Source organism: Notolepis coatsorum (assembly GCF_963971535.1).
Source record: "Notolepis coatsorum genome assembly, chromosome: 20".
In the NCBI taxonomy this organism is placed as follows: Eukaryota; Metazoa; Chordata; class Actinopteri; order Aulopiformes; family Paralepididae; genus Notolepis; species Notolepis coatsorum.
The window spans coordinates 68,944,011-68,967,997 of NC_140184.1; the positions used below are offsets into that span (position 1 = coordinate 68,944,011).

At 44.8% G+C, this 23,987-nt stretch overlaps 1 protein-coding gene across 1 annotated transcript in view; it reads left to right on the plus strand.

Moving 5' to 3' along the window:
• The window catches only part of hnf4b (hepatic nuclear factor 4, beta), a gene marked incomplete at both ends in the record, with an annotated part of 107,769 nt that extends 84,776 nt beyond the window's left edge, over nucleotides 1-22,993 (plus strand). Inside the window, 2 exon segments of the mRNA XM_084337141.1 lie at nucleotides 14,089-14,157; nucleotides 22,866-22,993. Coding sequence (XP_084193267.1) covers nucleotides 14,089-14,157; nucleotides 22,866-22,993 — 197 coding nt within the window.
• Nucleotides 22,994-23,987: the final 994 nt, after the last annotated feature.

The following is a 23,987-nucleotide window of genomic DNA, read 5'->3' on the forward strand; positions in this document are numbered from 1 at the left end:
GTTCTGACAGTTCAGTTTTTTTTACACCAATCAGAGAACACCATTTCCTATTTCCTATTTCCTGCTTTGAGAGGGCTTGGAGAGCCCAGTCAGTAACATTACTGTGTAGGCAGTAGCACTGTAGGCTAAATGAAACTTTGCACCAAAGGACCGAAGTATAAATCACCAACATGGAGAGGACTTATGCATCTGGATCAGAAAAAAAAGTTGTGGATGAAAAAGTAAGTACAGTGTTTGTAAAAGCTTGTATGCTAACAGTAGCTAGCCAATTTGTTAGCTACCTTTAGCTTAGCTTATATTACATCACAATGATGATCACCAAGCTAACTTACTGTACACAGTAGGGCTGGGCAATTAATCGAAACAAAATTGCGATATCGATTCATAGACCTATGCAATCTCATTTCTAAGTTATGACGATTTTTCTTTTATTAAAAAAAAGAAAAGTTATAATTTTTTTTTAAACTTTTTAAATGATTTTATCTGGGTTGAACATGATTTGTGGAACTCCCTCTGGTGTTGTGGTTGTGGTATTCACTGACCTTTGAGAAGTATTTCGACATGCACTTGGGTATCTTAGTGGTGTAGTGTATCTTGTAGACCAGGCCCATTGCAAGTTGTCTACTCTAAGCCATCCTAGGTTGTCAAAGTGGGCAGGGGTGAGGTGGGTTTTAGGAGTAAGGTCAAGCAGTAGTCTGACCAGTTTGTTTTGTGATGTTTGTAATTTTGTTTTTAGTGCCTTTGAGGTGCTTTGGTATCATGAGGTGCAAGCATAGTCGTAGTACCCTTGAATGAGTGCTCCTGTTAAGAGTCTTCAAGGTATTCTTGTTTACCAGAGAGGAGATCCGGTACAGGAATCTAGTTCGTTGGTTGACTTAGTTTTATTACATTGGATCCCATTTTGTCACAGGAAAGATTTGCCTCTAGGATGGAACCCAAGTAGGTAATTTCATCTTTCCTTTTAAGATGAGATAAGATATTCCTTTATTGATCCCCTTGGGGCATCATAGCAGCATGGGGGAAGGGGGGGGGGGGGTACAGGTAGTGAAAATAACACAAGCAGTGTAAACAAATAGGTCAATATAATTTACTATCTAACTAACTGAAATATATATTCACAGTATTCACAGTGTCACATAAGGTGCAGTATGCATAAGGTAGTGTTATAATTTACTATCTAACTAACTGAAATATACATTATTCATTATTCACAGTATCACAGTATCCACATAAGGTGCAGTATGCATAAGGTAATGTTATTGTCCTACTTGGGTTCCTATTAGTTCTAGGTCGATGTCTGGCAGCAGTCCCTGCCCACTGTTGTGGAGCCTGATGGCCGCTGGTATGAAGGACTGTCCGAGGCGGTTAGTTGAGTGTTGGGGGGGTATGAGTCTGTGGCTTCCTTGTCACCTTCACCTAATATGTTTTTATTACTTGCATTGCTTTACTATGTTTTTAATCTTATATCTTGCATCATATTATTTTGTTTTTATCAACCTGCCTGTGAAGCACTTTGGTGCCAGCTGCCGCTGCCTGGAAATGTGCTATACAAATAAAATTGACTTGACTTGACTTGACTAGTGTAAATATACAGTCAGGAACCAGCTACGGTTAGGTGTGATGCAGTGGAGGTTATTGCATGACTACTAGTGAGGCAGTGCTTCACTAGTAATATACAGAAAGAGTAATATACAGAAAGTATGCATAAGGTAGTGTTATAATTTACTATCTAACTAACTGAAATATACATTATTCATTATTCACAGTATCACAGTATCCACATAAGGTGCAGTATGCATAAGGTAGTGTTATTGTCCTACTTGGGTTCCTATTTGTTCTAGGTCGATGTCTGGCAGCAGTCCCTGCCCACTGTTGTGGAGCCTGATGGCCGCTGGTATGAAGGACTGTCCAAGGCGGTTAGTTGAGTGTCGGGGGGGTATGAGTCTGTGGCTTCCTTGTCACCTTCACCTAATATGTTTTGATCTGGTCAGGTGCGCTGTCACCTAATATGTTTTGATCTGGTCAGGTGCGCTGTCACCTAAAATGTTTTGATCTGGTCAGGTGAGCTGTCACCTAATATGTTTTGATCTGTGTCTGGTTAGGTGTGCCGTCACGCGTCACCTAATATGTTTTCATCTGTCTGGTCAGGTGTGCCATCACCGAATATGTCATTTTTTGCATCTGTGTCTGGTCAGGTGCGCCGTCACCGAATATGTAATTTTTTGCATCTGTGTCTGGTCAGGTGCGCCGTCACCTAATGTTAATATGTTTTCATCTGTTTCCACTGACCACTGACACACACAGTGGGGGATGTTTTAAAAATATAAATTAATATATGTTGAAGTCAGAAGTTCTGTGTAGGATTGTTAGTAACTGTCTAACTGTATATATGGCTGTTTACACTAGTAACTGTTTACCTGCATATATAACTGTCTCCACCAGTAACTGTCTAGCTGCATATATATCTGTTCCCACTAGAGGGCGCTCTAGGCGGAGCCACCCAGGTACACCACCATGTTGCGAGTATAAAAGTAGATTTCTCCTCCCACTTCTTTCTCTCCCCCCATGTCTCTCAGTGAGAGAAGACCTGTGTTACTGCTCTTTCCATGTGAATAAAAGACACTGTAACTGAGGGGTACAATTCCCTGACTGTATTACTAGATATGATACTTACTACCACTACCTTTGTACTTAATATTCGGCCACCCAGTACACGGCATAAATATATTATCATAAACACTCTCACGTAGATGAAACGGATCCAACACAAATGTACGAAGTCGAAGTATGCGTTTATTACTACACAGCAATGGTGTGTAGAGCAAGCACTTAATCACTTAATTACATTTATGAATTGAAATAGTATGCACTTTTATGGCAAAGAGTATTCGTCGGTATATCAATAGAGAATGTCCAATCTCTGATGGCGCAGGTGGTAAATATACGACCTGGAATAGTTAAGGAATAACAGCAATGATACTTTAATGATTATATACTAGATACACTAAGGGGGGGTTAATCCGGTCGCTTGTAAGCCGACAGGAGTAGGAGGGGGGGGGGGGGGTAGAATCCGGCTGCCTCGTCCGGCCAAGGGTATCCCAGGTGAACCCACTGTAGTGCCGTTCAATGCGCCGGCGATCCTTGGACCACAGATGAAAGCAGGTGGACTCTTTGTGGGCCGGCTCTCTCCGGTCCACGGGGGAGAGACGTGAAGCGACCTCGTCTTGCAGAGCGTCTCCTCACCTTGCGTCCTCTCCAGGGGGGGGGGTTCCAACACACGGCAGTGTCGGGGGTCTTTATCCATGGAATAATCAAAGTATACAAAGCATAATCCGTGCCTGGGAAGGCGGGCTGTCGTCGGTAGAATAATCCGGTATACAGGTCCACTCACTCGTCGGCTCTGGGGCTCCTCGGGTGCAGCTTCACATGGGGTCAACCACCCTGGGTAAGCAGCCAGTTCTCTGCCCGAAACGATGGGGTACTGACTACGGTAGTATTCTCACCGCACAAAGCACTATATATTAACAGACTATTATTAGCTTAATAGACTACGTCCAACTCGACGATATAGTGCCAAATATGACTATTCAAATATTAATATACACGATGTCTCAATACCAATGGTAGGCGAACTTGGCCTTACTCCCACACGTGGCGTCGCGGGGAGGCTTTACGTCTGTGACTCTATTGGAGGGTAAGAAACTGGACTGAAAAGGAAGTCCTACTTTAGTAGCGCAGTATATATACGCACTATGAACAAATAGTCCCATTAGTGGTGCGGTAGCCAGATTCCTACGCGGAACTAGGACTTGTTCGTACATGTGGAGCGGTACGTTTGAACTGGGTCTGAGGGGTATGGCAGCCTGGCACCAAGGTCTCGACCAATAGTAGAATGGAGACTATTATGGGATGTTCAGTAGGCTAGAATGGATATTCAATGCATATTGTACAAGGAATATACAAGGGATATCAGGGAATATTAGAGAATATACAAATACAATTAAATATATATATATAATTAAATATATATATTCGGTTTAATCTGGCCCTTCACAACAGACACCATGCCAGTTCAGGCTCAAGATAGAAACCATGCCTCTTGACCACATTACTGTCGCCCTATAGCCGAATTCTGTTAACAGGTTATGGGCCCAGATAACGCTGGGGTGAAATAATTAGGGTACTGTAGCAAGCTTAGCTGAAGTATAGGCTAGGTTAGCACCGGGAGCACTGTGTGGCTAGACGCTAGGCCAACAAGAGCAAAAGCTAAGCATACCACTAACGAAGAGGATGGAAAACAAGAGAAGGGACAAATGGCCGACATTCAATGGAAAAGCAGAGAACTATGAGCTCTGGGAAGAGCGCATGCTGTGCTGCATGCACGGGGCGGGGCTGAAGGAGACGATCCTGGCGGCCCCCACCGGAGAACTGACGGCGGAAGAGCAAGCCCTGGACGATCAGCGTAACGCAAGTGCGTACTGTGAGTTAGCGCCGATGCTCGACGACACCAGCCTGGGGCTGATATTCCGCGACACTAAAGACCGAGGCCGAGAAAGCCTGGCGGTATTGAGAGAGCATTTCATCGGGCGAGGAAGACCCAGAGTCGTGGCCCTCTACATAGCACTAACGGGCCTGAGGAAGGGGACCACCGAGACCGTGACCGAATACGTCAACAGAGCGGAGCAGATCACGACGCCACTGAGAAGTGCCGGAGAAGCACCAAGCGATGGGCTAATGATGGCGATGATAATGAGAGGACTACCGGAGCTGTACAAACCGTTCACACTCCTGGTAACACACGGTTCAACGGACATGACGTTGGGACAGTTCAAGGCTAAGTTAAGGAACTTTGAGGCCTCGGAAGACACCCACCCAGCCGCCGCGGAGGAGGGGGAGAGGGTGCTAAAGGCCCGAGCGACGCCAAGGGAGAGAACCAGGACCACGACAGAACTGGCGTGTTGGCGATGCGGAGATAAAGGCCATCGAAGAAGCGACTGCACAAAGACTGACTGGTGTAGCTTCTGCAAATCCATGGGGCACACAGACAGAGCGTGCATGAAGAAACACAACCAGAGCGCGCGATACGCACATGGACAAGATGGCGGCTACGGACGACACGACGGCCATGGACGAGACAGAGGCCACGGACAAAATGGTGACTACAGACAAAATGGCGGCTACGGACGAAACGGCGGCCACGGACGAGACGGAGGCCATGGACAAAATGGCAGTTACGGACAAGAAGGCGGCTGTGGACAGGATGACGACAGCGGACACGATGGCGGCGACGGTCGACGTGAGACAAATCGAGACGGCGCCCGGAGAATCGATGACGGCGACAATCGACGTGAGACGGATCGAGACGACGCCCGGAGAATAACGGGACAAGAAGACCAAGCTTTCGGGGCGCGGACGGCGGGCACCGCCGGACCGGCCCAGCTGCAGCGGGCCCAGAGAAGGGGGCTGATTGTGGACACAGGTGCAGCGTCCCATATCATCAACGACAGGAGTCGGTTCAAGAACTTTGACGACACTTTCCACCCGGAGAGGCACAGCATGAAGCTGGCGGACAGGAGACACACCTACGGATTGGCACAAGAGAGGGGAGACGCACAGGTATGCCTCACGGACAGTAAGGGGCGCCGGCGTACGGTGACATTAAAGAACGCTCTCTACGTACCATCGTTCCCACAAGGACTATGCTCTGTAATAGCTGCTACTGCAAGCAGTGCCAAGGTATTCTTCGATAAAGGTAAAAGTGTTCTTGTAGAAACTGACGGTACCCGGTTTGCAGTGATGGGAATAACGGAGCTATAAGTAACGGTGTTAGTTTTTTCAGTAACGAGTAATCTAACGGATTACTCCTCCAATCTCAATAACGCCGTTACCCAGGGCCGCCTCAGGGGGTGTGCGAGCAGTGCGGTCGCACAGGGCCTCGCGGGAAGGGGGGCCTCGCAAAAAAAAAATACAAAAAAAATAAAAAAAAAATATTTTTTATTTATTTTTTTTATTATTTTTTATTATTTTTTTTTATTTTTTTTTTATTTTTTTGCGAGGCCCCCCTTCCCGCGAGGCCCTTTTTCATCACAGACCTAAAATCTAGTTTTGCTTATATGCTTATATATTTCACATTAGACACGTTTGTAGAATGTGTCTGACTTCCTGGCTCTGCAGACTGCAGTTTTCCGGTTTCTGCGGATTTGCTGCTCTACAGATTTTAGGATAGTGTTTCCGGCCCGTCCGCCGACCGCCGTAATACCAAATAGAAGAAGAAGACACACGAGGTAGATAATTCAGCGCTATTCAGAGGAGCGAGGCGAGTGGATGTCTTTTCAAAAGAAGGAGAAGAGAACTTGTGAGCAGATAAATCTGTTAGGCAGCAATATGCCGAAAGGTGTCCAGTCTGCCGGAAAGTACTCGAAGAAGAAGAAGAAGAAGAATTACACCGTGGGCCAAGTCGCCATGATGCTGTCGCCGGCTAGTAGCTAGCTTAGCTAACGGCTAACCTATCCAGAGGAGCGAGGCGAGGCGAGTGGATGTCTTTTCAAAAGAAGCAATACGCCGAAAGGTGTCCAGTCTGCCGGAAAGTACTCGAAGAAGAAGAAGAAGAAGAAATTACACCGTGGGGCCAAGAAAGTCTCCTTCCACGTGACGTTGATACTGCGTTATGGTGAGTGACCGTGAGTCAACATATGATTATATACCCGCCGTGGATCTGTCTTTCTCTCTCTGGAGCCAAACTGGTCGACTACTGTAGCTAATACTACTAGTAGCTAACGCTAACGGTGTGTGCCTGCTGGTGGTGAGAGCACCTGGCTGTATGCAGCTACATAGAGCCACGTGCCTGATTGAGCTAACTGTTAGCCAGACGCCATGTGTGGGCTGGCTGGCTGGCTGTCGGCCCACCACGTCCTCCCCACACCCAGTCTCCTCGGCCGGAGCCGTGGCCCCCCGTACTATACCAGGAGGGAGGGGTGGGGAGCGAAGGTGGAGGGAGGCGCGCTGAGGCCTTTCGTCAACGTGGAGACCTGTGTTGCGCGGCCTTTCGCCCTGCGCCCTCGTGCAGGTAACTAAGATTAATGAAAATGTCATGACATTACCCCACTCTTACTTCCTTCCCCTCCCGAATGTTTTGTTAATAACAATGTTTTTTTCCAGGCAAAACATATGCTACTTCACAACATTTGGAGATACGACATGTGCTGTGTGTGAATGGTGTAGCTTGTGTAGCTTGTGTAGCTTGTGTAGCTTGTGTAGCGTTGGGCCATTGGCCAAAGCTGTGTGTGGCCTGGTGTCACAGAGTACCTGGCTAGCCTATTTAGCTGATGTCGGCCATTGGCTCCTTGCTTTGGTTTCTCTGGTATACCCTGCTCTTCTTGTTGGATTTAAGTGTTGATCTTTGTCCTTTTGAATCTGTCATACATGCTCTAGTCTCTAACACACACACACACACATGACAAACACACATGTTCTCTCTCTCTCTCTCTCTCTCTTTCTAACACACACAGTCTGCCTATGGCGGCCTTTCTCGATGGCTAGGCTGTGCTCAAGGATCTTCAGTCACAGTGCTCAGGTATTCTGCCACTGTGTACTCTCTGTTTAGGGCCAAATAGCATTTCAATTTCTTTCCAATGTGTCTCTCTCTCTCTCTCTCTCTCTCTCTCTTTTGATCTTTGTCCTTTTGAATCTGTCATACATGCTCTAGTCTCTCTCTAACACACACACACATGACAAACACATGTTCTCTCTCTCTCTGTACACTGTATATTGACTGTAGAACGGGAGCTCTCTCTCGCTCTCTCTTTTGCTATATGTTGACTGTATCATGCCCCGCCTCGGGCAGCGCTATTATTTAAGAATATGCCGTTACCGTTACTGCAAATAAATCCAGCGCATTACTATGAATGAACCTGTTTCTTTCATCAGACAGATATCTGCGCTGAGAGGCAATATGTTCTTCCTTGTATAGTGGGCAGTGCGCAAGTCAAGCGGATACATGCTGACGATCGGCTGAGGCTGAGTAAAATGTCATGGTAAGCCAATCAGAGGTAGAGGTGGGCGGGTCTAACGCATCCAGAGTCTGAGCCACAACACAAGCGATTCAGTCAGCGTGAGACCCCGGGTCCGTGTAGTGTACGGTTTGAGCCCAAATAATCCAAAACAAATCCAACGGAAGAACATAATAAGCGAGCAGTCAGCGTGAGACTGCGGTTCACTCTTGTTGTGTTGCAGCGCAGGGCAGTAGTGGCTCTACTGCTGACAGGCTCAACCATAGATATATAGTTCTATATATATCTATGGGCTCAACATAGTGCTGCACTTCCTGGTTTAATAGCACAGTCTGGTGCGCAGAGATATATATCTGTATGTCATGCATGTCTTAAATGTCATGATTAGATTAGTTTAGAATGATTCGATTAGATTCTTATATCTGTATGTTGTGTATGTCATAAATGTCATGAATTGAAAATGGGGGACCCTGATGTAAACAAGATGAAAGTTTCTCTGATCTGCATCCACAATAACAATTGTGTGTATTGAGCCGTACTGCTGTACCCATTCTGCAATCTGTTAATTAAAATGTTCAATCAATCAGTATATTTGTTATTTATTTTTGGTATAGTGCTTAACAAGCATAATTTAATGTTGCCCAGTTGTGGCCTGTTGAGGGGCAATACATATCAAAAGTTCCAAAACATCTATTGTATTTGTATGATCCACTATATAAACATAGTAATTATAATATCTACATACATGGCATTTGATTGGAGGCTAGTCTCACTTTGTCCCACAGCAACATTAAAATAGTTTAGATTTGTGTATGTTGTTTATGTAAAAAGAAATATATATATAGAAAGTAACGCAATAGTTACTTTCTGAAGTAACTAGTTACTTTTATAATTTGTAACTGAGTAAGTAATTTAGTTACTTTTTGGAAGAAGTAACTAGTAACTGTAACTAGTTACTTTTTAAAAGTAACTTGCCCAACACTGCCGGTTTGACATAAAGATGTACCAGAGAATATATTATCTGAAAACGGAGTGTAATGACAACGACCAGTGTAATGATAATGATGATGTGTGTAGCGGGACGGCCAGTCACGATATTCAGACATGGCACGAGATTATGGGTCATTATAATTACGAGGATTTACTGAAACTGCAAGTAGTGTCAGAGGGCATGCACATTGAAGGGGAGAAGCGTAGACCTGACAAAAATTGTGCAATGTGCAAAACGGGGAAGTTTACCCAACCGAGATACAAAAATCCCACAGACAGAGTAAGGGTACCACTTGCACTAGTTGACATGGACCTAGCAGGCCCAGTAAGCAACGAGTCCATAGGAGGTTTTAGATATGTACAGTCTTATACAGACATGTGTACAGGGGCAGTGTTTGTTTACTTTATCAAACCAAAGAGTGACACACTCCAGGCCACAGAGAAATTCCTGGCAGACATAGCCCCTTATGGTACAGTAAGATGTTTGAGGTCCGACCACGAAACCGAGTTCACAAACAGAGAGTTCCAATCACTGATGAGAAGGTATAAGATAAGACACGAGACGTCACGTCCATATCCCACACACCAGAGCGGGGTGGCAGAGAGGGAATGGCACACCCTTTTCGAAATGGCTAGGTGTAAGCTAGCAGATAGTAACTTACCAAAGAGCCTGTGGCATTATGCGGTGCAAGAAGCCGCTTACACCAGAAACAGGTGCTTTAATAAGCACTCGGGCACCACCCCGTATACAGCGCTGACAGGAAAGAAGTGTAATCTAGCCAGAATGCACCGATTTGGATCAGTGTGTTATGCGTACCTGCAGGACAGGGGAAAACCCAAGTCCAAGGATTTAAAAGGATTTTTCGTAGGACATGACAAAGGAAGCCCTGCTTTCCTAGTTTATCATCCCGGTAACGGGAGAGTGCAGAAACACATGCTAGTCAAGTTTGGCCTGAAGACAACCTGTGAGAGCGAGACACAGACAGAGGAGTCAGAGCTGGACTCCAGAGCAAGGTGTGTAGAAAGTAACAGAGACACATCAACCCAGTGTACTTAGTACAGTCGTGCAGACAGACAGTCAGCAACCCCCAGAGGGCGATGACGAGGAGCACCCGAGGGTGACGTCAAGTGCCCCAAGCAGTGGGAGGTATCCCCCAAGGGAACACAAACCCCCAAAATATCTGACAGACTTTGCCAGGAAAGGGAGTGACGAGGAGGATAGTACACCTACCCCCGTTGAGTACTACTACAGGGTAGCCAGTGGGGTAAACCCGACCTTTAAAGAGGCCACATTGTCCCCCGAAGAGGGCAGACATACAGTGGGAGGGAAATGGTTGTATTCAATCCAGGAGGGTATTGAAGGCCACGGCAAATATAAAGTATGGTTCGTAGAAAATTGCTTAAATGCTGAAGGTAGGTACCCCATATTTAAATAATGAAGAAGGGTGACCAAATTGCTTAAATGCTGAGGGAGAATACTCCAGGTTTAAATACAGGAGGAGTAGAATCCAGGTTTGAAAGTCTGACTAGAGACCATGTTTGAATACTGAAATTAGTCCTATGTTTGGTTCCACGTTTAGATACAGAAATGGGTCCCATGTTTAAGTACAGAGGTGGATGAGTTACCATGTTTAAAAATACTGAAATGAATCTTATGTTTAATCCCATGTTTAAATACAAAGGTGATTCAATGTGTGAATACAAAAGAGGATCTGTGTTTAAAATACAGAAGTGGAGGATTTGATCATCGCACCAGACAACAATAGAAAGACCTAGGCAGGTTAAACCATTTTATAGGTATGGACTTCGAACAGTCTGCCAATTGTGTAAAAATATCCCAGAAGAGATATGTGGGAAAGATCCTGAGATGTTTCGACTGAAGTAAGAGATGTATAGAAAAATGTGGGTAGCTTCATTTTGTTGGACAACCTGTACTCGCCCTGACCTATGTTTTGTAGTGAGTAAGAGTGTCATAGTATTTTTGTTGACCCCACAGAGAAGCATTGAACTACGTCAAAATATGTTTTTCGTTATCCCAGAGGTGCTGCAGATGGACAGCGGTGTTTCAGAAAATACAACAAAGGTTTAAGGCTTAAAGCCTACAGTGATACTATCAGCCTGTGAAGCTGAGTATATGTTTCTAGCTATGACAATGCAAAATGTGTTTATCTAGAGCAACTGCTCGAAGTGATGAAGATAAGGCTATGAATATATTGCTCAAAATGCAGTAGGTAATTGAAATGTATTCTCTATACCGAATATGGTGTTTTTGAAGAATGGGCATTCTGTCAAAACCGTTTAAAATGATGGACATTGTGTATATATGGAGACTGTTGTTTATGAGGACAACCAGGGGACCATTGTGATTGCTAGGAACCCAATGTGTCAATATAGATGTAAACATGTCATTATAGATAATATCATCTCATGTCATCAGATAAGAAAGAATGACACCGGTTTACTGTCCAATGGACGACAGAGTAGTAGACACTATGAGGAAACCTGTTTCAAATACAAAATTTAAGGGATTTGCAAGGGTCATGTTTAATGTGAAGATATTGACTGTCATACCCTGTTGATGTTTTTGGGATTATATAATTTCCTTTGTAAAATGTTTTTCCAAGAAGTCAGCCAGTATGCTAATGCGAACCTAAGTGGGAGTGTTGAAGTCAGAGGTTCTGTGTAGGATTGTTAGTAACTGTCTAACTGTATATATGGCTGTTTACACTAGTAACTGTTTACCTGCATATATATAACTGTCTCCACCAGTAACTGTCTAGCTGCATATATATCTGTTCCACTAGAGGGCGCTCTAGGCAGAGCCACCCAGGTACACCACCATGTGGCGAGTATAAAAGTAGATGTCTCCTCCCACTTCTTTCTCTCCCCCCATGTCTCTCAGTGAGAGAAGACCTGTGTTACTGTTCTTTCCATGTGAATAAAAAGAAACCACGCCAGTTCAGGCTCAAGATAGAAACCATGCTTCTTGACCACATTATTGTCGCCCTATAGCCGAATTCTGTTAACAATATATAATATAATATAATAATTTGTGCTTCACCAAAAAAAATTGTCAGAAGCCACCACTGGTGTGATGTCTCCAGTAAGGTTAAGGTTAAGGTACCAACCTGATAGGGAATGTGCATCACAGTTGTCCAGGTTTCTCAGAACCAGAATAAGAACTCCTTGTACAGTTATTCTAAAATGGAAATTATGTTTAACACATACACAACATACATGACATTTAACTACATCAAACTAACAATCATTGCAGTAGACAAGACGCTGTCACCACTACACCTCACTACCTTCCCCATGGTGGTTATGGTTAGAATTAATGTTAGTTTTAAGGTTCGCTTAATGGTTATGGTTAGTTTAAGGTAACAGTGTGGTTATGGTTAGGGTTATGGTTTGGGTGAGGCTGTCAGAAAAGTGTGGCTCGGGCGGTCAGGTGGCGTAGCGGAGATTGCGTTCGTCACCAACGCCGGAGACGCTGGATTCGCCTGTTCGAATCCAGCTCCCGGCGTTGTCACCAGCTTGGCTGGCCGTTCACACTAATACAATTGGCAGTATTAGAGGGTGGGAAAGCTGGAGGGGTGGGTCCGGGTCGTTGTAAACAGCGACTCCTACAGTTCGGTCGGGGCGCCTGCTCAGCGCGGATAGGATCTAAGGGGGGTAGTGTGATCCTTCCACACGTTACACCCTCTCAGTGAGAGTCCGCGCTGCCAGGTGAAAAGAAGCGGTTGATTGGCTAGACGTGTGTCGGAGGAAGCACGTGATAGCCTCCACTCTCCCAGACCGACTGTGGGGGGTAAGTGCGCAGCGACCAGGAAGGGGATTGGGAATTGGCATAACGACTAACATTGGGATAGGAGAAAATCGGAGGAAAAAGGAGGGGGGAAAAGATCAATAAAATAAAAAAATAAAAAATAATTATTTAATAAATAATAAATAATAAATATAAATTAATTAATAAATAAATAAAAATAAAGTGTGGCTCGGTTGAGGTAAAAGCAATTACTGCTTACCAATGTAGCACCCCGGTTCAATCCCTGGCAGGCAAATTTTTTTTGTATCCACTTTTTCTCCTCTTTTTCAATTTTTTTCTCCCATCCCAATTCCACTGTGCCAATTCTTCCCTCCCCTGTCTTGAACGTTGCTCGCATATGCCCCCCACTGGCTGGTTGTAGGGAGGATAGAAGCCTTGCATCACGTGTCCCCTGCGGTACACAAGGAGGCAGCCTGTCACATCTTTTCACCTGCCAGCGCGGACTCTCATTGGCGAGGTGTAACGTGTGGGAGGCTCACACTACCCCCGCCATTTCCTGTCTCTGCTGTGCAGGCGTCCCCAACCGACCTGTAGGAGTCACTGTCCACAACGTCCAGATTACCACCCATCGACTTCCACCCGCTAACTCTGCCAATTGAGTTAGTATGACGGCTGGCCCAAGCCGGAGGCAACGCCGACAGCCAAGTCAAGTCAAGAGTTTTATTTGTCACGGCATACAGGTACAACGTCTCGACCTGAGGCCCTGCTACCTGCTATTTTTTTTTTTTATCCACTTTTTCTCCCATTTTTCTATATTTTTCTCCCATCCCAATTTCGTATCATCCAATTCAACCCTCCCCTGTCACGAACGCTGTTTCTTGCCTCCCACCAGCCGGCTGCAATGTGGACTAAGTCATACATAGCACAAGTCCCCTCCGGTACTTGAGGTAACAGCAGTCGCATCTTTTCATCTGCGCAGCTCGATCTCTCAGTGGCGAGGAGTAACGCGTGGGAGGCTCACGCTGCCCCCGACACTTCCTGATTCTACTGCGCAGGCGCACCAACCGACCTGTAGGAGTCGCTGTCCACAACGCCCGATCCCCACCCTTCAGTTTCCCTCCCCGTAATACGGCCAATGTGTATTACTGTGGATGACCAGCTAAACTGAAAGCAATGTGGAGCGCTGGGATCGAACAGGCGATCCCAGCGTCTCCGCATTCGTGGCGAGCGCCTTGCCCACTACGCCATGTAGCCGCCGCCCCCCCTGCTACCCGCTCTTATTGTTATTCCCTGTTCTAACCTCCCTCTCTTGTGCCCAAGGTCCAGCGTGCCCGTCTGGACCCCTGGTGCTGGACTACGGAGTTCCTGTTCTCAACCCCGACACAGCCGGTGTCTACCTTCCTCCCGCACCGCACTAGGAATGCACCTGCCCAAGGAACATTCTCTCATACTGCACGAGGAGTGCACCTGATCAAGGACCATTCTCTCGTACTGCACAAGGAGTACCCCTGTGCTACCCCCCCCAAGAACATTCATTCCCATCTGTTGTACATTCCTGCATGTGATTCTTGTCTGCTTGGGGGAAACAATTAAAACACCCTAAACCGCTCCATTCTCTCTACTCCTGTGTTCGCTATTGGGCTCCACAAGAACCCCTATCCTCACACAGAGTGGGGGGAAGACATTCGACAAATAACGACGGGTTCGGGAATCGAACCCGGGTCGGTCGTGCCGCGACTCAGCGTGTTATGTGGTTCGCCACTGGGGCGCCCCATACTATACTATCTTAAAGTGACCTTTCCTTTTGTAAAGTGACCATAAGTGTGAGCGTGTGCAGCATGAGTGTGTGCGTGCTCATGTTAAAGTGGCTGCTAGTGTGTGAGCGTGTACAGTGTGTGTGTTGTGTGTGTGCTCATGTGTGCTTGTGTGTGGAGAGTTCAGTGTTCACGGCTCTGATGGCCTGGGGGAAGAAGCTGAGCCGAAGTCTCTCTGTCCTAGTTGCTGGTGTTCGCAGGCATTTGCCTGACCGCAGCAGCTTGAACAGGCTGTTGTTGGGGTGGTGAGGGTCTTTCATTATTCTGCAGGCTCTGGATTTGCACCTCTTCTTATATAGGACCTGCAGGGGTGGTAGTGCAATACCCGTGGTACGCTCGGCTGAGCGTAGGGCCTTCTTGTCCTGTGCCGCGCTGTTTCCATACCATGTTTCCAGTCAAGATGCTCTCTACAGCTCCGGAGTAGAAGGACTGGAGTATCTTCCCAGATACTCTGAACTTCCTGTCTCAGGTGGTAGAGGCGCTGCTTCGCCTTTTTTACGACTGAGTCTATGTGTGTTGTCCATGTCAGATCCTCTGAGATGTGGACCCCTAGGTACTTGAAGCTGCTCACCCTGTCCACGGTAGCCCTGTTTATCCTCAGTGGTGTGTGTGTCCCCTGCTGTCTTCTCCTAAAATCCACGATCAGCTCCTTGGTTTTACCAATGTTCAGGAGCAGGCTGTTGTCCTGGCACCAGCGTTCCAGTACCTCAACCTCCTCCCAGTAGGCCTTCTCGTCGTTGTCCGAGATCAGCCCCACCACCACTGTGTCGTCCGCAAACTTCACTATGGAGTTGGAGCTGAACTTGGCCACACAGTCATGTGTGTATAGCAGTGGAGGTTTCTCTATGACAACACGTGAAATACAAATTCACTCATAATTCATAATTATTATCAATTTACATATACATATATATATATATATATATATATATATATATATATATATATATATATATATATATATATTTAAGCATTACATCACGCGCAGGAGTGGTTTATTGTTCACAAATCACGACTGCAAGTGGTGTAATGCTTTTATACAACTGCCATATTCATCCAACCTTATTGCTATACAATAAACACACATTAATCGAAGATTTATTGAAAAAACCATCCGCCAGAAAAAGTAGTTCCCACAACTACAAAAAAGACAAGTTGCCTCCATGTGGAAGCAGCTTGAAGTGCATTAACACATCCAACTGTGTATTATTGGAATGATTGAGAGAAGTTGCCTCATGTGGAAGCAGCTTGAAGTGCTTCCAACCAACTAACACATCCAACTGTGTATTATTGGAATGATTGATTGAACATTTTATTACCAGATGCAGAATGGGTACAATACAGTACGGCTCAATACACACAATTGTTAAGGGGATGCAGACCTACTTTCTATAGAACTTCATTCTTAGATGCTTCTATAGAAAGTAGGTAAAACAAATTAAAAAGTTTTCTTTGCCCTATAGGAAAAAAAAGTTTTCTTCGCCCTATTTTTTTATTTATTTTTTTAAACCTACTGTAGAGGGCCTAAACTTAACCAGTTGGAAACCAAGCGTACAGTAATAAAATTAGCAATCAATCAATCAATCAATCAACTCAATAGGCCATGCTCACTTAGAACAGCGCAGCACCCAGCTCTCTCTCAGTCTGACTATCCCCCGCGTTGCAGACATGAGTGTGTGTGTGTGTGTGTGCGTGTGTGTGTGTGTGTGTGTGTGTGTGTGTGTGTGTGTGCTTGGGGTGGGTGGAGACTGAGCCAGCGTCGGACAGTGTGAGAGTGAGGGCTGCAGAGAGAAGGAAAAAGAAATTGAAAAAGAATTTGCAAATTAATCAATCAATCAATCCGCGATTTTTCTTTTGTTACACAATGATTCAAGACCCATCAATTACATCATCCAACATTGTTTAAAGCACTAAGACATTCGCTGTGACAGAATCGCTTGATATTTAGTCGTTTAGTCGTTATCAACATATCCATTTGTTAAATTATTGTCAGGCATCTTGTGATCCGGCGGAGTGATGTGATGTGATTCGGTTGTGGGCGGGTCCTGGGCCAGCAGCGTGGAATTGTGAAGAATAAACACGTGTAAAATGACTGTTTCAGCCAATCAGAATCGAGAAATGTGCATGCCGTTGTATAAATATATATATATATATTTTTTTAAATGATTATTATTTATTTTTTATTATAAATGTTTTCCTCTGTAAAAAAATGCCAGTGAATTTTTTTTCTTCAAAAATGGCCAAAATTGACCGCTCTGAGCAGGCCTGCACTGCAGTAATTATTCGTGCAGAATATCTTCACAGGTTGACCAGGGTTAAATAAATAATAAATAATAGCGAATCAAAATAGGCTATTAACTTCATCTAAGCACGGTCTGTGCAGTTAAACTCTTGCCATTGAATGGATAACAAGGCTGTCAATCAGATCCGGCCCGCGGGATGATTCTGACCGGCCCGCCAAAGATTACATGATAAATTTTTTTTTTTTTTTTTAAATAATATTTTTTTTTTTAAATATATTTTTTTAATATTTTTTTAATATTTTTTTTTTTTTTACTTTTTTCTTTTCATGTCAACGTTAACACGCACAATTGAGCCAAAAGTCACTCAATTAATGACAGATTTCATTGATAAATTGAGGGAAAACTTTGCAAGTCGATTTGATGAATTTGACATGTCCAGAGAATTGATGCATTTTGTGAGCAACCCATTTGCCAATGTAGCTGCTATTTCCACAAAAGGACAAGAGTTCCTTGCATCACTTCACATTGATGAAGGTCTCCTGCAACTTGAAATAATTGACATGCAAGCATCATCTGCTCTGAAGCAGGCACTTGAGAATGAATCCACCACAACATTTTGGATAAAGTGTATTCATGTCAAGACATTCCCCAAAATAAAAACGCTGGCAATATCTGTGCTAACAATGTTTGGCTCAACATACACCTGTGAATCCAGTTTCTCTCACATGAATGCCATTAAAACAAGCAACCATGCCTCCTTGACAAATGAGCATTTGCATCACTGTTTGCAGGTAGCCCTCACTTCCTATGAACCCTCTTTCTCTGCCATTGCCGAGTCAAAGAAGTGCAATCGCTCTCATTAGATGTGTGTATGTAGGCTAGGCCTGTCTGCCCCCCACCCCCCTGATGTTTGAGAGTTAAGAGTCGACAATAAGTGCTATAAGATGCTGTGATTTGCTGTTGTTGCACAGACATGAAGCATTTTTTCATAAGCTCAGCTGCACTATAAATGTGTTTTTTTGTTCAAGTGTTGATGTTAGAATGTTCAGATGCACATCATGCACTTGTTTGTTTTTTATTTTATTTTTATATTGAAATGTTGAAGAGGAGATGTTGCAGTTGTTGCACAGTCATAAATTAAGCACTTTTTGCAGGAGATGTTGCAGATGTGGCACTTTTTTTGAAAAGTATACTACTTTTGCAATGTAGTTAAATAAAAGTTGTCAAAATGTGGTTGCGTGTTGTGTCAAGTGTACATATATTCATAGCACAGGGAGGCGCCATGGCAGCCCGGCCCCTGGCCCCTTGGGTTTCTGACAATGTGGCCCCCTGAACAATTTAGTTGAATAGCCCTGGCATACTGTGTTATTTTTTGATGGGCCCGAGCCATACTGTACATGGTCTGCTTGGTTTGATCAGGGGCCGCCGAGCCACTGTATACTGTACATGGTCTGCTTGGTTTGATCGGGCCGCCGAGCCACTGTATACTGTACATGGTCTGCTTGGTTTGATCGGGCCGCCGAGCCACTGTATACTGTGTATGGTCTGCTTGGTTTGATCGGGCCGCCGAGCCACTGTATACTGTACATGGTCTGCTTGGTTTGATCGGGCCGCCGAGCCACTGTATACTGTACATGGTCTGCTTGGTTTGATCAGGGGCCGCCGAGCCACTGTATACTGTACATGGTCTGCTTGGTTTGATCAGGGGCCGCCGAGCCACTGTATACTGTACATGGTCTGCTTGGTTTGATCAGGGGCCGCCGAGCCACTGTATACTGTACATGGTCTGCTTGGTTTGATCAGGGGCCGCCGAGCCACTGTATACTGTACATGGTCTGGTTTGATCAGGGGCCGCCGAGCCACTGTATACTGTACATGGTCTGCTTGGTTTGATCAGGGGCCGCCGAGCCACTGTATACTGTACATGGTCTGGTTTGATCAGGGGCCGCCGAGCCACTGTATACTGTACATGGTCTGCTTGGTTTGATCAGGGGCCGCCGAGCCACTGTATACTGTACATGGTCTGCTTGGTTTGATCAGGGGCCGCCGAGCCACTGTATACTGTACATGGTCTGGTTTGATCAGGGGCCGCCGAGCCACTGTATACTGTACGTCCCCAAAATGAATGGAAGCGAATGAGGAGCCTGACACCTGGGAGGAATGGGGGTGTTGCAGCGTTGGGGATGTTTAAAAAATATAATTTAATATATAATATAATAATTTGTGCTTCACCTAAAAATTTGGTCAGCAGCCTCCACTGGTGTATAGTGAGTACAGCAGGGGGCTCAGAACACAGCCCTGGAGGGACCCGATGCTCAGGGTGATGGTGTTGGAGGTCTGACCCCCCACCCTGACCGCCTGGGGCCTTTCACTCAGAAAGTCCAGTATCCAGGCGCTCAGAGCGGAGCTCAGACCCAGCTCGATCAGCTTGTCCACCAGTCCGGTAGGGACTATGGTGTTGAACGCTGAGCTGTAGTCAATGAACAACAGTCTCACATAGCCCCCCTTCTGGTGGTCTAGGTGAGAGAGGGTACCTGGGAGACCTGGGAGACCGCATCATCAGTGGACCTGTTTGGCCTGTATGCAAATTGCATAGGGTCCATATCACTGGGGAGGGAGGCACAAATGTGATCCTTAACCAGCCTCTCAAAACATTTCATGGCCAGCCGGAGTCGAACCCGGTGTCTCTTGCATTGGTGACAAGCGCAATGTCCGCTGCGCCACACAGCCGCCTGCCTGGCAGGCAAATTTATACATTTCATGTTGATATTTATTGTCTGAGCCGACAATACGACTGTCATAACGACTGACACTATGTGACTATTAACACATTAAGGACCGTCCACGAGTTAACTCGTGTTTTGATTCCACCCGTTGTGGACCAGAGCCACGAGTTAACTCGTGGCAAGTTGTTATTGTTTTATTCCATATTAATGAACGGATCAAGATCCCCGATCGACTCTGCAGATTTACGCGCCAGATTTAAATCGGCGACATGCAATACCGGCCAGATCCTCTTAGGGGACGCCATCGCTCCACTGCAGTATCATTGAGGCCGAATGGGAAAATAATTTCTTTTACTGTCTGGGGCGTTTCGTATGAGCCTGGATCCCAGCCGAACATCCTCCATCTTTGATCACGTTACGGAACGCAGATTTCAGCCTGGAATAATGGGATTTATGATCAGCAAATGGACATATCGATCTACCAGATGCCGATGAATAATGGGGAAATGCTGCCGGCGATCACATGGGCTGACGGTAGGATACTATTCACCCAAATTACAGCCGGATTGGACATTGTTGTAACACGCAAGCGATCGATCAGTGAATGTGGCTACTTGAATGCACACTGTATTGCTAATCAATAATACTAATCGGCGTCCCCCGCCGCCCCCATTTCATCCATAGATGCTCTGTAATAGTCCGGATGCTAAGCAGTTTGTTTTATTTCATTCGTATATATACAACAGAAATGGCGTTTGATATAACGTGACTAGCCTTTAGCCTCATATCTAGCTTCCCAGAAAAAAGACGAGACAAAAACTGCGATAAAGCTTATATTCACGACGCTATAAAATGACAACCAACCGATGGATTTTTATTTTCTTTAAGCCATTATGAAGGCACGGTTTATGCACTCAAGTGACAATGAGAATGGACAGATAGCAATACTATAAAGTATATATATAGCTGTTAGAAAGTACATCGGTTTGTTGACAAACCCTGGTCGTCTAGAACCATATTACACTGCAAGCCGTGGTCGTCAATGTGTTAAACATATGATTTACATGCATTCTGAGGCTGTATTATTATTATTATTATTATTATTATTATTATTATTATTATTATTATTATTATATTATTATTATTATTATTATTATTATTATTATTATTATTATTATTTGCTGTTTACATTTGTAATGTTTGTTAACACCAGAGTAAATCAGACCTGAAGTTCTAAAAACAGACTCTTGAAGGACATACATAACCTGATGTTTACTGGTCATATAAATGCCCATATATTTAATGTAGTGTTCTTTAATTGATATACTATCTTATCTTATTCTGCTGGAGAAACATGCCAACATTTTGGGAAATACACTTATTTGTCATTTTTCCCAGTGCTGCACGCTAAACCTAGCTTAGCACAAGGACTGGAAGCCGTAGAGAGCAGCTAGCTTAGCTTAGCACAAGGACTGGAAGCAGTAAGGAGCAGCTAGCTTAGCTTAAAGTTTCAAGTTCAAGTTTCTTTATTAGTTGTCATACAGAAGTACAGAATACTTTTATACAAAATGCTTCTTTCTGTTACGCTCCAGAGACTGTGCTAGACAAAAAAGATAAGTATAAAATAAAATAAGTATAGCAGTATAAAATAGAAGTCACGTACGTAGACACAAGTGTTTAATATGTACATATATACAATGTTCAATGCAAGTAGAAGTAACTGAGTTACCATACAATATACTATACAATATACTAATATACAATATACTATATAGTGCAAAGCAGAAATGGGATGAGGTACAATTTAGGTACAATTTACAGTAAGGTGTACTGAGGTATGGGTTGTAGTGCAAATTCTTTGCCAATAAATATAAAGTGTGTTTAGGTGTTCTAAAGTGTGTAAGTGGGTGCTGCAGTGAGTTGTTTGTTTAAAGTGAGTGTGTGCGTGTGGTTGTGTGTGCTGTGAGTGCATTTGATGCTTGTTGTATAGTGTTATTGTTCGTTGAGCAACCTGATGGCCTGGAGATAGAAGCTTCTTCTGAGTCTTTCTGTGCTTGCCATGAGACTCCGGTATCGCTTGCCTGACCGCAGCAGTTCAAAGAGGCAGTCCTTAGCACAAGGACTGGAAGCAGGAGGAAGAGGTTAGTCTTGCTCTGTCAGAAGTGAAGAAATACACATTCCAACAACTCCAAAACAGTCTTATTTACCTCAGCCCCAGGCTGTTTCAGTTGATTTTGCCTCCATTGCTGCCTTCTTGCCCGATCTGCTTTCAAAACCAGTAGTCCCCCCTCTAAATTCTGGTTCAAATAAGGTTCTGGATCTTGGTCTGTCCAGAATAAATCATCCTCAACCTCTCTTACAAAGTCAGCAATGATTAGCAGCTGTTCTTCGCTATAATTCAATGTTAGAAAATAGGTTAGCTCACTGGTTTTGTTGACTGAAGAGTGACAGCAGGATGTTTGCCATCCTGCGCGTAATCACGGCACCCAGTGGTTGTTTGTTAAATATCTGCAACCAGAAACAATGTCAAGCTAAATAAGACGTGTTAATAAGACGTTTTTGGAGTGGTTTATTTCTTTACTTTTGATGGATCTCTCACTCCTGACACGCATCTCTCACTCCTGACACATATCTCACTCCTGACATGGATATCTCACTCCTGACACAAATATCTCACTCCTGACACAGATGTCTCACTCCTGACACAGATGTCTCACTCCTGACACAGATCTCTTACTCCTGACACAGATATCTTACTCCTAACACAGATCTCTCACTCCTGACATGGATCTCTTACTCCTGACACAGATCTCTTACTCCTAACACAGATCTCTCACTCCCACTCCTGACACAGATCTCTCACTCCTGACACAGATCTCTTACTCCTGACACAGATCTCTTACTCCTAACACAGATCTCTCACTCCCACTCCTGACACAGATCTCTCACTCCTGACACAGATCTCTCTCTGCAAACACAGATATCTCACTCCTGACACAAATCCCTCTCTACTGGACACACAGTGTTCAAATTGATATCTAGCTTCTTGTCTGACTGAGAAAGATGGCAAATAACATAAGTATATTTCCCAAAATGTTGGCGTGTTCCTTTAACATTGCTAGGCTATCACAAAGCAGAGTAAAAAGCAGGATAAAGCACGATATCACAGAGTGCACAAACGCTCTCCCTCTTCAGGGGAAGAATGTGGAAAAGGTGGTCGGTGACAAGTTCTGTGAAATAGCAACCTGTATAGTGTACGTCATGCCTCAGAGAGGAATTAAATGCCGGTATTGATGTCTGTCTGTTTCACATAGCCCTTCAAGTGGCTCCGCTGATGCCCACACCGACTAGCACTGAGGTGTACAGACATGGTGAGGGTGCCAACATGGCCGCAGTGCCTGCCCACGGCATGCCGGTGGCACCTGTCCACACCTGCCTATGAGAAGACAGACTGAGGAACATCCCTAACCCTATGAGAAGACAGACTGAGGAACATCCCTAACCCTATGAGAAGACAGACTGAGGAACATCCCTAACCCTATGAGAAGACAGACTGAGGAACATCCCTAACCCTATGAGAAGACAGACTGAGGAACATCCCTAACCCTATGAGAAGACAGACTGAGGAACATCCCTAACCCTATGAGAAGACAGACTCAAACCCTATGAGAAGACAGACTGAGGAACATCCCTAACCCTATGAGAAGACAGACTCAAACCCTATGAGAAGACAGACTGAGGAACAACAGCTACTGTTCACACTTATGAGAAGACATATTGAGGAACAGCCGTAACCCTATGAGAAGACAGACTGAAGAACAGCAGCTACTGTCCACACCTGCCTATGAGAAGACAGACTGAGGAACAGCAGCTACTGTCCACACCTGCCTATGAGAAGACAGACTGAGGAACAGCAGCTACTGTCCACACCTGCCTATGAGAAGACAGACAACCCTATGAGAGGACAGACTGAACAACAGCTCTACACAACAAACACTAACACACACAAACACACACAAAACATACACGCACACAAACATACATCCCACCACCTGCCTTTTACCTGGGGTCCATCCTAGAGCCAAATCTTTCCTGCGACAAAATGGCAAACAATGTAATAAAAAAAGTCAACCAACGAACAAGATTCTTGTACCGGATCTCCTCTCTGGTAAACAAGAATACCCTGCAGACTCTAGCAGGAGCACTCATTCAAGGGTACTACGACTATGCTTGCACCTCATCATGGTACCAAAGCACCTCAAAGGCACTAAAAACAAGATTACAAACATCACAAAACAAACTGGTCTTACTGCTTGACCTTACTCCTAAAACCCACCTCACCCCTGCCCATTTTGACAACCTAGGATGGCTTAGAGACTAGTAGACGACAGAGTACAGCAATTTGCAATGGGCCTGGTCTACAAGATACACTACAC